The sequence below is a fragment of the Chelon labrosus genome, assembly GCF_963514085.1.
Source record: "Chelon labrosus genome assembly, chromosome: 24".
Classification (NCBI taxonomy): domain Eukaryota; kingdom Metazoa; phylum Chordata; class Actinopteri; order Mugiliformes; family Mugilidae; genus Chelon; species Chelon labrosus.
In genome coordinates this window covers 8,435,781-8,450,651 of record NC_140357.1, presented here as the reverse complement: position 1 = coordinate 8,450,651, position 14,871 = coordinate 8,435,781, and the positions used below count along the sequence as shown (strand labels likewise).

Below are 14,871 nucleotides of genomic sequence, written 5' to 3'. Positions count from 1 at the left end.
CCATAAAAAAGGGTCACTTTGCAGCAGGGTTCATGCACACCGGCGTATTTTTGTTGCAGGACCTAAACTAAACCAAAAAGATTTGTCACAGTAAGTTGAGTTCATTGATGCGCTGAACGGCGAGGAGGCAGGACCCAAATGCAGACATGCACACGAGGAAGCCAGACTGCGTGAAATAATGAAGTTCAGTTTAACGCTGACTTCAAAATGGAACAAAAAAATAGAGCTGCAGGGAAGGAGGAGAAACACAAAAACTAAACTCAGAAGGCAAGGAAAGCACAAGAAACTGAAGCGAAACACGAGGAAACGACTGCGCAGACGAGTTGTTAACGGGAAAGGCAGGACTTTATATACACACACATGAACAGAGGGGTTGATGAGAAACAGGTGAAACTGATGAGGGAGGAACACACAGAGAGGAACCAATCATAATCAGGAAGAACACAGAGGAAGAAAAATAAGGAAAATACACAAAATCTGTAGAAAACAAAAAAATGCTCTGGACTCTGGGCATCTTTTTCTAAAGATATTTTCTTTAATTGATTTTTCAGTTGTGGACAAAACAGCGTACAGAGTACAATACAACACTGAACAAACAGTTGTCTAGAGTAATTCCATCACACAGTCCATACCCTGCTGTTCTTCCTTTGTCTCCACCGTGATTCATGTCTCGTTCTTGTCAAAGACATTTTTTTTTTTTTACACCGTTCTTCGTCTAAAATCTCAACACTCAGCTCAGATTCCCTTTTGACGATATCCCCCAGCTTTAATACGAATCATACCTTTCATATCACATATAATACAGACAGAAAGAGCCTCGTCCAATATGTCCTATTAGACAAATGTCCATTCACCTTAATTCTGGCAGTCACGTCTTGATATATGGTTTTAAAGCACTGAATTCTGCTTCGGCTGAGGACTTTTTTTCTGTCTTCCTGACGCTCCGTGAACAAAATTAGCATTCGAGCAAGATGAATAATAAATAAGATACGAAAATAATCAATCAATCATAACGGTGAAACCAAATAAATGCTTGGTAGACCAACAGAAGAACGAAAGAGAGATAAATACCTGAATGAATAAAGATGAAACAAAATGAATAAAATCCGTTCTTATTCACAAGTTAATGAGTCTTAGTTGTTCGACAGTGTTTCTCTGTCAGAACATTTACCTTTGGCACACACAGAACACACACAGACAGTATTTATATGTACACAGGACTTTCCGATGTCCACCCCAGCTACTGAACGAAGCATCATGACAAAACGAAGCCACACAAAGAGCAACAGGCACTTGATGTTTTCTTCAGGATGCGACAAAGCGGATGCTGCCAAAATTAAACAGGATTAAACGGATGTCACTAAACTGAAATAGAGTTTCGTCTCCCCCGCCTCCCATTTTGCAACCATGCACACAGAATTTGAAGGAGACCTTTTAAGGAGGCCTCCAAACACGGGGCAGGAACATTACTCAGCACATGACTCAAAGCTTATTAGGCTGCAGAGTGACAAACAGAAGATTGAAAAAAAAAACAAAAAAAACAGATGGTACGCACAGTAACCGCTGCCCGACAGCCACTGATGCGACAAGCCGGCTCTGCGCGAGGCTCAGCATGTGCCGGTGGTGCTGACGGTGGTGTAGCTGAACTTTGACATGGAGGTTGCCATGGACGTGCCCATGGAGGTGGCAGTGACGCCGTCTTCTCCTCCCTCCCTCCTCCTGTACCAGCAGCACTTGCGGCAGAGGCGGTTGTGGCAGCAGCAGGCGAAGGTGGAGATCAGGGCCTTGCGGAAGCGCGTGTTCATGAAGCAGTAAATGATGGGGTTGACGCAGGCCGAGGTGTACGACAGCAGGTGGATGAAGGAGATGGGAGCTCCTGAGAGAGCTCTTGCAGCAGACCTCAGATCAAAGGCCTTCCAGGTGTTGACTGAATACAGGGGCATCCAGCAGATGAAGAAAAGGGCTACAATCACCATCAGCATGCGGATGACTCGCTTCTTGGCCTGCAGCTTGGCCTCGGAGGTGTTGCTGCGGGCACGCTCGGTCTTGGCTTGGGTGGCGCCCGACGAGGCGGAGAGGGTGGGGAGCTCCACAGAAGAGGCTGGCTTTTTGGACACCTGCACGTAGCAGCCATCATCGTCATCATTCACCGCTGCTGCAGCTCTGCCTACGCCATTCTTCTGGCCTGTGGAGAATAATCAGAAAGAACGTGGTTTAGGGTTGTTCATCACATCTACTTGCCAAGTGGGAATATTTAGCAAACTAAAAAGCATAGGACCAAGAATTGAGCCTTGTGGAACCCCTAATGTTAAAATCTCTTGACTAAAATATATTGAACGACTGTAGTCAAGCCATAATAAACAAGGCAGGTGGAAATTGAAGTCCTCAACAATTTTTATTATGTTGGTCAAGGAGAGTCCGTGTTAAGGGGGAATTTAGAATGATGCAAACTATTAAAAGAATAAAACTGTGACTAACCTTCAGGGATGATATCTCTTAATTTGCTGCATCACAAATGTAATGAAAAACTATGTTTAGCGCTTCGGTTACAGTCACTTCCGAAGGACATTTCACATGGTCTCAACCTTGGTGAATCACACACACGAGGCTCGACGCCATGGAAACTGGTGCTCTGACGCGCACAGTTAATCTGCACCTGAGTATCAGCTGTAAAGAAACAGATATGTTGCGCACTGGCAGGAAACGAAGTAGACGGGGTATTAGGAGAAGTGGGAAGCGGTATATTTTTGGACGTAACAGATGCAGAACCTGTAGGTAAGGACAAAATATGTCATCGTCTCCTTGAGGCAAAGCTAAAAAAAAAAATCTCCCTTTGTTGATGACGGCTTATAGGAAGCGAAATAGGTATTTTCACCACAGCTATAAATCAAAGCTACGTAAACTAGAAGCCTTTCGCAGTTCGAAGTGGATTTATAGCGGATCTCACCAGTGGTCTCTTTGCTCTGGTCCATTTCAAACTGCATGCCTCGGTAGAGCTCCCTGGAGATCAGACCATAGGCTATAATCATCACCACTCCCGGGACGAAGAACAGAGTGAACATCAGCAGCACGTACCTGAAAAATAATGGAAAGAGAGAAAGTGCTGTAAAATAAAAACAGAGGGGAAAATGTCACATCTGAATCAACTAGCTGGGAGACTTGCTAGAGAACTTAGCAAACAGTTTCCCCGGATACATGTGCTGGAGCCGTGCTAGAGGGCCTGCAGATGGTTGTCACCCCCCGACAGCTCTTTTTACCCCCATGCTATCTGGCAAAAGGTACAACATCATCCTGGTCCAGCTCTGCAGCTTCCCCCCGCGGGCGCTCGGTCTTCCCAGCACCCTGCGGTTTAACCCGTTTTTACATTTGCTACTCTCTCTTTTCAGATTGTTTATTTACCACTTTCTTGCTGATGCAACGTTTGCATATATCTACATATTTTATATGTTTCCGCAGCTTTGGCAAGAGGTGTTTTTTTTTTAAAGAAAGATAACATGCAGCTCTCTTCTTGTTGAACCAGTCTACTTTTTTCACATAGTACTTATTCCACTGAGGTGGACGGGCAGTAGCGTGAAAGAACAGGACGTGATGATTGCTTGCAGAGTTTGTTCAGTGAAAGCTGACATTCAAAAATCAGACTGCATGACGCTTAAGCCTCAGCTACATTAGCATGCAGCAGGAAGAACTGTAACCTGCATTAAGATTTAACTGGAAAAGAGTTGTGTCGTCTGTATAAAAACGTATCTTATGCCTCTAGTCAAATACAATGATTTTAACATATTTCAGTGTAAATCAACTTTAATCAGTTTCAGTTTTATTCAGGTAAGGGGCTAATGCTAATAAAAAAGCAGGTCTGACATGGATACCTAGTTATTTATACAGAATATGTGTGTGATTCTCAAATTATTCTGCGTATTTGAATCCTTAAATTTGCGTTAAGAAAAGAGAACATCGATCTCAGCTTTCCTTTAGTGCTTTCCCTGTGATATTTTATCTCCTGTCACAGCAATTTGTGTATTACTCAGAAGTAATATACAAAACCCGACATGTGTTGTGGCAGGGCGGCCTGGATGTGATTCAAACAGACAGCCTCAACAAAAATGCTGGCGTATCCTCCCGGCGGCAAAAAACAGCAGAGGTGTGTCTCACCTGCAAGATGTCTGACTGAAATGAAGCAGGTTTTTGAGACTCCCGGCAGCTCTGCTCGCGTCGCTCGCTGACGTGCTGTCACATGAATAATTGAAAGCGCTGGATAGCTGGATCTTTATCTCACATCTCGGTGAAGCCGGTGTGATAAGTGAGCACAAGTGGGCGACTTTTGACAGCTGTCACTCCAGGAGTGTACATTCACTGTCAACAACGAGGCAGTGATTCAGTTGATAAATACTCAGATTATTGCTGATCTCTAACCTGTTGAAGGATTTAGGACATCTCTATTTTCACTTTATGATATTTTGGTATGTAATTTGCACCTGTTTTCCTTTTACTATATGACTTTCATTCATAAATCCATTTCTTCAGAGAAAAAAATTGCAGAAAAAAATAGTTATTGAATCGAAAATGGAGCATCATATGAGCGCTGGCATCGATTGCTGTTGTGCGGTTATTGGAACAGTGCTCTGTATCTACGCCCCGGGAAGTTACTGAATTTGGTCTGAGACAATCCTTTCTAACTGGGCTCAGATTGGATCATTTGTTTCTGAAAAGAGTCGATTGTCGTGTTCACACCAGAGCAAACAAAACAACCTAAGGGATAAACGCTTTCAGACAGAGAGGACAGAAAGGAAAGGAAAGCACCTTAAGTTCATTCGTGGGCTCGGGTGAATATTCTTCATAGTTTTCAGTGACTAAATTAACACTGATCCACCTTTTTCTCCTCAAAACCATTATGCAATCTGGCAGTTCATCTGGAAAAGTGTGAGCTCTGTATCCTAACAGGCCTGCAGTAGAGATGAGCAGCGAACAATAGACTTGTTTCAAGCTCCACATCCAGATCAAACCATTGACCGCTGGAGAAATTAGCAAAACAATTTTGTACCAGGCTGCAAACTTTAATGAAGGTCTATGGGGATTGACTCGCTCTTGGAGCAAGCCTCAAGCGGCCATTTGAGGAACTGCAGTTTTTGGTACTTAATTTTTGCCTCTTGGCTACACTGCTCGTCTTCAATCATGGCTTCAAGCTGCAGCCCTGGAGGAGACGCCGAAGGCACCGGAGTTCCCCATTGGCTGATGTAAGTCAAATTAAAGTCACACTCTATCCCGCAGGGGGCAAAACCAACGCCAGCACTGATAATTACACAGCATGACAAGGAACACCAGCCACTGATAGCTACATGCAAACTACTCTGCTCAGCATCAGCGGAAAACACTTTACACAAACTACACGGCGTTACTCGTTTGATGTGCAGCCAGAGTCACACAATGTCATTTCCAACCCAAGGTCTCCCTAGTCCGCAGGATGATAGGAGCCAGTTGGACCTGTCGAACCAGTTACTTCCTGCACATCTAACACTGCAGCACATTGTTGAAGAAGGCAGGCAGGCATCCTGTTTAACACACGGAAAGTTTTCAACGCAACTTTTCCATTGACATGTTGACAGTGTGCATATTGACTGTTGGTAACAACAGGACCTCAGACAGTACTCTGTTTAAGAGCAGTAATAGATCCATGGCATTTGAAACAGGATATGTTTTCTGATCAGACGTTCTCGCACACAAAGAATAACAATTGTGGCTCCCTCGGGTGCAAGGATTGATGACACATCAAAGGCAAAGTTATAAAGTGAGTATAGTGCAAAAAAAACAAACCTTGAGAGAGAGAGAGAGAGGAATTTATGAGCAGCGTGTAAAACTCAAAAGCCTCTGTCATGATCTGTAGCTGAGAAATAAAGCTGTGAGAGCGATAAAAGAGAGGAGGAGGACTGGGAGGAGGGCCCAATTAATGTAAAACAAATCTAGAAAGAAGCAGCAGATAACAGATGTCACTTTGATCAGTGGAAATCTTTACCAATCCACAGCCTTCCTTTTAAATTGGTCGTAATGAGGGAACGCTCTTCTTAAGCACCGGTGTCTGCGGCTCACATCAGTCAGCGCATAAAAGCGACGGCATTCGTTCTCTGATATTCTAATGTCTTGCTGGTCAACTCTCTGAACGCCTCGCAGCGCCTTTCTTTCGCCTGAATACGAATAAATAAATAAATAAATAAAAAAACAGCTGGCCGTTTGATGCTGAAGAAAACCTGCCCCGACGGCTAAAGCGGCGTGGAAATGAACGGTGTGGAAAGAAACGGCATTTAAAGAAAATGCAGCAGCGGATATCGGTGGAAGCCCAGATGGAGCCGAAACAGAGGAACACGTGAACATGCTGAATATTCATAGAGACGTCTTTGGACTGCTTCCACGTCACCTGAACGCAACGCGATTCAACCAGGGTTTGGCCCACATCAATCATGGAAGAAAGCGGCATGCAGATGTTTCACGTTTTTTTAATTTCCCTTCATTTCCACACCTATAGCGCAGAGAGGTTTACATTTGTTGCATCAAATTGGGCAACGTTGCAGTGGAGAATTTTAGTGAGGCTGTTTGTCATTTTCAATTAGGCGGAAGGAGAAATAATCTGGCTTGGTGATGAGGAAAAGGAGGCTTACTAAATTGTGTTGTTTGAGTTTGGCCTCTCAGTCGTGGAGTCAGAGCATGCAAAAACTCATTTTAACCCAGCATTTTATTAATTCTGATTCAGAAACCATCGTGGAGCCGTAATAGACCTAAAGAAGGCGAGTCTACTGATAATACAAAAATGATCGACCCCGTCTGTGAAGTGGAGGACTCACAGATACTCCCGCATCAATAACAGCCCTCTCTTTACAGCAAATCATCATACTGAAACTTATCCAGCATTGTTGGTTGATTTTCTTCAATAAATTAGACTTGATTTGACAAGATTGGCTCATTTTCTGTGTCTTTTGTGTCGCGGTAACTGCTGCATTAGGTGCCCTTTTCTTTGAGGCCGATGGAGAAGGTGCCATCGCCGGGTTTTTAACCGCTCACCTTGGTGTGGTTTAGAAGAAGGTCACGATAGGTGTCGACGGATTAAAACTTGAAAGGTACTCTGTGACACAGGAACTTTTGACATCTACGCCTCCATTTTCTTCCTCCTCCTCCTTCTCCTCACCGAGCAGACTAATTAACTGGTCTCCCACTGCCTCCTCTCTCCCAGTGAGGCTTGTTGAACTTCAGCAAAAGTTAGACACGTCTAAGAAAAACTATCAGAGTAGTTTATCAACAGACGTTCTAACACGCCTTGTCTGTGAATAACCTCCCATCAGGGGAGCGCTTTATTGAAAAAGCATTTCATTGATCCTCAGCTGGCATGTAGATGGATGGATGAATTTCCTAACCCATGTGCAATAATCACTTCTCCCCTGACCTTTTCCCTACGCTTTGCTCTTCGCTCCTTCTCAGCAAACAATCACATTAATTTAAAAGGATGGCAAAATGGTAATACCGAGGGCAGACACATTATCTGTCTAATGATGTAGTTTCTACTTTCTTTTACTTCTCCTATGTCTTTTTTTATCCTCTGCTACGACCCCCGCTGAGCTAGAAAACAGATCCATTTCACGCCGTCTCTAATTAAGCCTCAACAGCCTCACCTCTCCCGTAACGATTTCCTTCACTCTTCAGTCCACCTCATCTGTAGACACCTTTCCAACGTCTGCCCACAGGCTCACTTTCTAAAATGACAGGTATTTAAGAGCCGTCTCGCCATCATTACCTTTACTTTTTTATCTCTCTCGTACATCTTCCCGGCCAGACAGAAAATACGCCAAAGGTCTGGTCTTGACAGTGTTTACAGCGGTGATACCTTGCAATAAAAATCTTTTTTTCAACAGTTTCTACACATTAGGTAGAAATAGTTCTCGGAACCTAGACAGACTTATATTCTACACATTTGGATTTCATTATGGAGCATGTTTCAACTGATACAGGCAATAAAATACCTCTGCAGGCAATTGGATAGTCCTACAACCAATTGCAGGTATTTTGTTGTCAACAAATTCAACTCCACAGTGCTCAGGTGTCGCGTATAACTACGTCACTCTTCTGTCCATCACTGCATGAAGCTCATCCAAACGATAAGACTGGCCCTGCAGATCTTTGCAGTTCCCATCGGAAAGACTCCACACCCTAACCCTAACCCTATTTCGATAAGGTCTGATATGAATTTCTAACTAGGAAGACGGAAACTCAAAATCAAGACGTTATTCTGTTTTCATTCCTGTAATTTCTGTTTCTAAAAGCAGCTAGAGAGAATGGGTTCCCAATTAAATAAAAATATGACATGACCTCTGTGACCTGTACCTTTTGACTAAAAAATCAACAAAACTAAAAGTCCAAAGCATCTTGTGAAATGTGAACTTGCACAACTCTCTTTAAGGCCACCTTTTTATTATTTTGTAGGCACATTTATTTGTGCGAAAACAAATAAAGCGTCCCGTAGCTTTAAGAATGGCCCACACTCATGTCATTTACCCATGAACACATAAACACACTGAAGTAAGCGAAGCTTTGATGGAATCACCTTCCCACACTCAGAGACAAACACTCTCTGGTCCTGTTCAGACCTTATTCTTTGCGTAATCTGATCGCCAGTGGCCAGCTTAAAATATAGGCGTCAACACACCCAGAATACATTGAGGATGCGTTTGATGGATCTGATTTCAGGCCACATTTGGAGGTGGTCTACGCCGCATTTGACCACATTCCTGTGGTAGCGTTAACACGCATTGCATCCTGGGTTCAAGAGTAAGATCTGTCTATGAACCTGATATTTAGAAACAAGTTTGTCTCACCCTAGCGGCACATTTCTTTACTTCTTTCGACTGGGTTCAGAGCCGTGGTTCACTACGCTAAGACTATTGTGTCTTCTGTTGATGGTAAAATGCATATTTATCCCAAATAACTGGCTTTACATATTCTTCTTTTTATGTTAGAGCATTTCTCTGTCAAAGACGTGGATTAGGTAGCACAATTTCAAACCCTAGCCTACTCCAATTGGCAGCTCTGTGAGTAATGAGAAGCCAAAGGTTTGAAGCAGGGTATCTGATCCCATATTACCAAAATGACCCAATCAGCATGTGACTTCGTTTCCAGCTGTGAGCAATCAGCAGAAAGTGGCCTGATTGCGCCGCTTCAGAAATGAAGCTACTGGTAACCCATATGTAAATTACTCAATTACTGTGAATGAAAATCAGAGTTTCTCCACACACTCCAGGGCAAAGCAGAGCATACTGTGTTCAATTCACTTTCACCTCTGCTCACTTATCCATGTCGTGGCTGTGGAGGCACGTCCGGCAAATGAGCGTCACATGAAATCTCGACTTTCACAGACTGTGCTGTCCCTTCAGAATGACAGAGGTAATTACTTGTCGCCCAACGAGTTGTCATGGCGCCAATACAGGGTTTCTTCTATGATTAAAATCACATCGGAGGAATGTCTGATTGTCTGATAAATGCCTGAGAGTTTCCCCGTGCTGCACTTACCAGGCCTGCTCAGCTTGCTGACTGGGCCAGTCCAGGCGACACATGCGTCCCACCGTATTGTTGCCCCTCGGGAAAGTCCTGATGACGCTGAACACCGGATAGGGCACCATGATTACAAGCGACACCGCCCAGGTGGTGGCGATGACGCGGTAGGCGTGGGACCGGGTCTGCCACGCGCGGGACTTCAGAGGGTTGCAGATGGCGCTGTACCGCTCGATGGCGATGGCCACCAGGCTGAAAGTGGAGATGCTGACGGAGACGCCTGGAGGAGAGAGAAGACAGCGAGAAAACATTTACGGAGCTGCTGCATCCAGACATGATATTGTTATTCATGATATTCATGGTCCCCAGTAGATAATTTCAAATACGGGTGATCCCTTGACTTCTTATACTCAATAACTGATTCGTAGTCTACATCCATGTTCCCCTGAGGGAAAAAGAAAATCCTTTTGGACCATCCACAAGATTTCTCCTGCTGCTACTTCAAGGATAAAACAATCCTATCCAAACAATAATCCATCAAAGCTGTGGTAGTCAATAGTAATAGGTGCCTGTGGATATAAACGTCCGTCGCTACAACCTACAGCCTTCTTCCATTATTTTACTGCCTCTCTCTCTCTGTTTGATCACACATCGCTCCAGTCCTCCGACTTGAAGGCTCTCGGGAGCCAGGACCAGGAGCTCGTCCTTGAGGGAAAAAACAGGATAAAGAAGAAGGACGACGGTGGAATCCTTTTTGAGGACGCGCCCGTTTATTGGAAATCTTTTTGTGACTGAACGCTGCAGCTGAACGGACATCATTTGTTTCTTCATTTCCTGTTTTCTCAATGGCACAGATAATGATTTTTTAATAAATGTCGGCACTGAAAATAGAACAATGAGCATATACTGGGGTTTCGCAGAATTGAACAATACCTGCAATTACCTCTCTTTTTTTTTCAGGTTGTAAACACATATATTAAACATATACTTGCTACCTTTTTGCCTCTACTAACTCCTGGGAGGGGTTGATCTCAAACCCCAAAATAAAAGTGCATCCATTTATGATACAAACAAATTGACTGTAACTAATTAAACACTTCCTAACTAACACGGCTGTTTACAAAAGAGATTACGGTGCAGAAGGACACACCCTTGCTATACAAGAAGCTCCCAGTTAAAAAAACAAGTAAAGGACAAACTCCTTTCACATCAGACTGAAAAGACGAAGGCACTATTATTTAATGTATACAGTATATAATCTTGTCAATGTCATGCTAGAATTTCTGCTTTCCAAGAATGCTGGATTTATAGGGATTAACAGAGGATAAATGTTTGACAGCCTGAGGACAAGCTGTGTTTGCACACCCTGTATGAATATGCATATTCTGCGGTAGGGGTGCAAGATCAGTCAGCGCATATCCTGCGTACCGAAGGTGAGTCAGGGTGAGACAAATAGCATTAATTTACCCCATAAAGAAGCCCACCCCCCGGCCCTCTCCCGCAGGAACAAATTCCCCACACTGATCCTCTGTCGCCGGGAAGCAGCATCCTCAATCCAGCATTTCTGTCACACATTAATCCCCCAATCATTGTTCCCTCACCGCGGAAGAACGTATCCTGTCTCCACCACAGTGTTATATCATCATTCAAGAGAGGAAGTCATTATGCATACTTCTGCGAGCACCCAATTCAATTTACAGGAATAATATTTTGAGTGGTGGGATGCTCTAGGTTAGTCAAAAACAATCTCACTTTGTCCTTTGATGGTGATCTCTCCTGCAGTGCAGCAATAAAAACTTTGCTCCTTTCTGTTGTGATAAGCGTTGTTATATCAATCTGAATCATTTTTGAAAACGACAAATGCAAGGAAGGCAACCTAGAGAGAAAGAGAGAGAGAGCATTATGGGTGGTATTGTCTTCGTCCTGCAGAAACAGGACAAAACATCAGGGCCCGTATTCCTAAAGATTCTGAGAATCTTCTCAGAGAGCTCCTAACTTAGCCTAAAGATTCCTAGCTAGGAGTCTTAGCTTAGGAGTGATTCCGGGAAATTCTTAGAGAACTCTGAGCAAGGAATGGACAGAAACTCTGATCTTAGTGAGGAGGTGTGGTTGAACCCGTTGCTAGGTGTGAGTCATCATGGGTATCCTGGACAATGCCAGCCACCCTCTGCACACTGACATCAGGAGCCAGAGAAGCTCCTTCAGTCCAAAGTGCAGGACCACCAGACGGAATATTAGTGACTTTTTCAGTTACTTTGTACTTTTAGTTACTTTTTCAGTTACTCTTAAATTACTTTTTCAGTTACTTTGAGATTTGAGTTACTTTTTAGTTACTTTGAGATTTTAGTTACTTTTTCAAGTTACTTTGACAATTAAGTTACTTTTTTAGTTACTTTGAGATTATAGTTACTTTTTTAGTTACTCGTTACCTTTAGTTACTTTTTTAGTACTTACCAATTCAAATGGCAACCCCCCTAGCTTTGGAATTGAAATCTGAATGCAACACCTCAGAAACCCAGGGACTCTTAAGTCTGACCAATCAAAAGACAGAATTTCATTGTAAACTTTAGAAATGAGTGACTTCTGAAGTGGGTCGTGGTTTAGAAGCTCCTCCCACTGTAGACTCTGTGGTGAGGAAGGAAAAACTGGAAACAAAGCTTTAGCTCAGTGTCTACTTTGAAAATATCGAAAAAGATGAGAGGGTGGAAGATGAAATTCTCCTGACAAATCTGTAAAGCTACGAAAGATACCATCCTTATAAAGGTCTTTAACACATTTCAGGCCTTTATTGTGCCATGCAAAAAAGGTTGAATCTGTCAACGCAGGTCGAAATAAATGATTCTTCAGCAAGTGAGCTAAAGTAGATGCTGACATAAATTTAAAGTGCCTCCTAAATTGATACCACATTTTAAGTGTGGAAGATGAAACACATGACTGCGCCTCTAAGTTACACCATGGCAGTATAGGTGGTTTCGATTTTGGAGGCATTTTGATCGGCAAGAGGTCGGCGTTAAATTCATATTAAGGTGGTAGGGAAAATGAACACCGAAAAAAGATACAATAAATGTGCCTAAAATAGAATTGTCAAAGGTTGTTGCAGTTACTTTTTCAGTTACTTTGAGCTTTTAGTTACTGTTTTAGTTACTCCTTAATATTAGTTACTTTTTTAGTTACTTTGAGATTTTACATACTTTTTTAGTTACCATAATATTTTAGTTACTTTTTTAGTTACTTTGAAATTTTTGTTACTTTTTTAGTTACTTTGAGATTTTTTCAGAAGGTGTGATTGGTTGATCCTAAAACTAGATAAAAATACAGTTTTGGTGATAACTGGCCTAGAATAGGCCGTCAAATCAATAGACTTCATAATAGAATCTAATCTCTATGAAGACTGTGTAATTATAAATAATACTTTACATAAAAATAAATGAATAGTAAGCTATACTTTAAAAATTATCCTATAAAATGTGTGATTAAACTCAGGCCCACTACCACAGTATTCACATGCTGATAGTTCTATTTATTTGCTTTCATTCATTTACCATGCTGGTCATTTTTGCCCTTCATCCATTTGGTATTAACGAGGGTAAAGTGGCCCAGCTTTCATCAATTTCTGTAATTGCTAACCAGCCGAGAGGAAGCAGTGTTGGCTGGTGTTCAAATCTTCCACAAACCGAACAGCAATGGAAAAGAAATGGAGTAGGAAATCCAACTGGACAGAGGAACCGTGTTTGCTTCTGACTGAACTGGTCAATGAGAATAAAAGTGTTTTGAGACGTAGATTTGGCTCCAAGTCATCACTGCTGCATTGTTGCATTGTTGCATTTTTCCTGTTGCTAAATACCTCAGTGTTGTGATGACTTTCATTTCCGGTGATATTGCGAGTGTAACAAGCTTGATTGTCATTCAGTGTTTGGAGAATATCGCTCCTGCCTCTTCTTTCCACCATTTTCTCCTCTCTAAGAAATTCCTAAGGCTCCTAAAAGTCCTCCTCCCTGCTCTTAACAGATCTCACCTTAGGAGAACTGTTAACAGCTAAGATTCTTTAGGAATACCTTTTATCTTTACTAGGATCTACTCCTAACTTTGAGGGGAAATTCTTAGAAAACATCTTGACATGATGATCATGACAAAGAGAGCATCAGCGTCACAAAAGGACGTCTGAATGCCTTTTTGGCTTCACGACTCGGTCGAGACTGTGTTCTGCATTATTAAAAGCATTACAGCTCCGTGCGAGAGGGGTCATTTTTTTTTATTGCTGCTGCACTGACATGAAACCCGACAGGATACTACATCAAACTGAAACCACTGGGCCACTGCTGCACGGAGATAGAGAATGATGGTAACGTACTGTAACTCTGGTTGCACTGTTCTTTGACACGCTCCTTCATGTGCCCTTACCAGCTTTGCACAAACTGGGTTTTAGAACCGTTAGTTGTGCCTAAAAAGTGAGGCTCAAGTCAAAACCCATAATGTAAGGCCCACAACGGAGCTTACAGCAACATTATTCTTCTTCAGACACTCCCCAGGAAAAACAAAGACCTCCTAAGACCTCTTAATATAAGCTTTTGTCATGTTGCACTACAAGCATAACCAGAGACTTCATCCAGCCTCGTTCCATGACACAGTCCTGACTGATCGTTTGTTGGCCACTGTACACCGGCCTCCCTCCACCTCCAGCTCCAGCTCCGGCTGGGCAGAATGAGGTGGGTGGCACAGTCGACACATGCAGATCTAAGCGGTGGACACTAACAGAAAGAGTCTCACACAATAAGATAAGTCTCTCACGCCCACGCGTCTTTTTCTTTTTACGTGTTAAGCGCAGACACAGAGAAAGACCCAAAAATGTTGCTGGTGCTTGAAGGCTTTTGTTCCCAGCCGCAGCACTGGCTGACACTGATTGTGAGTAGGTTTTTATTTGTATAGCAATTTTTAAAGGTGCTTCACGAAGAAAACAAACTGCCACATTAAAATACGGTGCAGTAAAACAAAATGAGGTCAAATAAAGAGGAGTACATCAATTTGCACAGAATATTTTTTTATAGGAATAAGCCATCATTCTTGTACATTTATTCACTCATGTACAGTACATGAGGAGTCAGGCTGTATTAACTTCTCACACGGCCAAACACCATGCCTTATTATATTTGTCAGAAAACATACTTGAATGCAATTTTCAGTGCACGGATACATGGAGATAAGTAGCCTAGCCTATAGATCCACTTTAGCGAGGGAAGCCTGCGTGAAATAGAGCCACCCATTTAAATGAGTGATGTTTTATACCCTACACTTAGAGGCCGATAGCTGGGAGGTTGCGTAAATTCATTTTGAAGGGAAGTGCAATTT

The 14,871-nt window shown here is 42.7% G+C and overlaps 1 protein-coding gene across 1 annotated transcript in view; it reads right to left on the bottom strand.

Annotated features, from left to right (window-relative positions):
- Positions 1-230: 230 nt before the first annotated feature.
- The window catches only part of cckbra (cholecystokinin B receptor a), a 33,829-nt gene continuing 19,188 nt past the window's right edge, over positions 231-14,871 (bottom strand). Inside the window, exons 3-5 of the mRNA XM_084574610.1 lie at positions 9,544-9,805; positions 2,948-3,075; positions 231-2,185 (exon numbers count right to left, since the gene is read on the bottom strand). Coding sequence (XP_084430736.1) covers positions 1,608-2,185; positions 2,948-3,075; positions 9,544-9,805 — 968 coding nt within the window. The 3' untranslated portion in view covers positions 231-1,607. The remainder of the gene's footprint in view (positions 2,186-2,947; positions 3,076-9,543; positions 9,806-14,871) is intronic.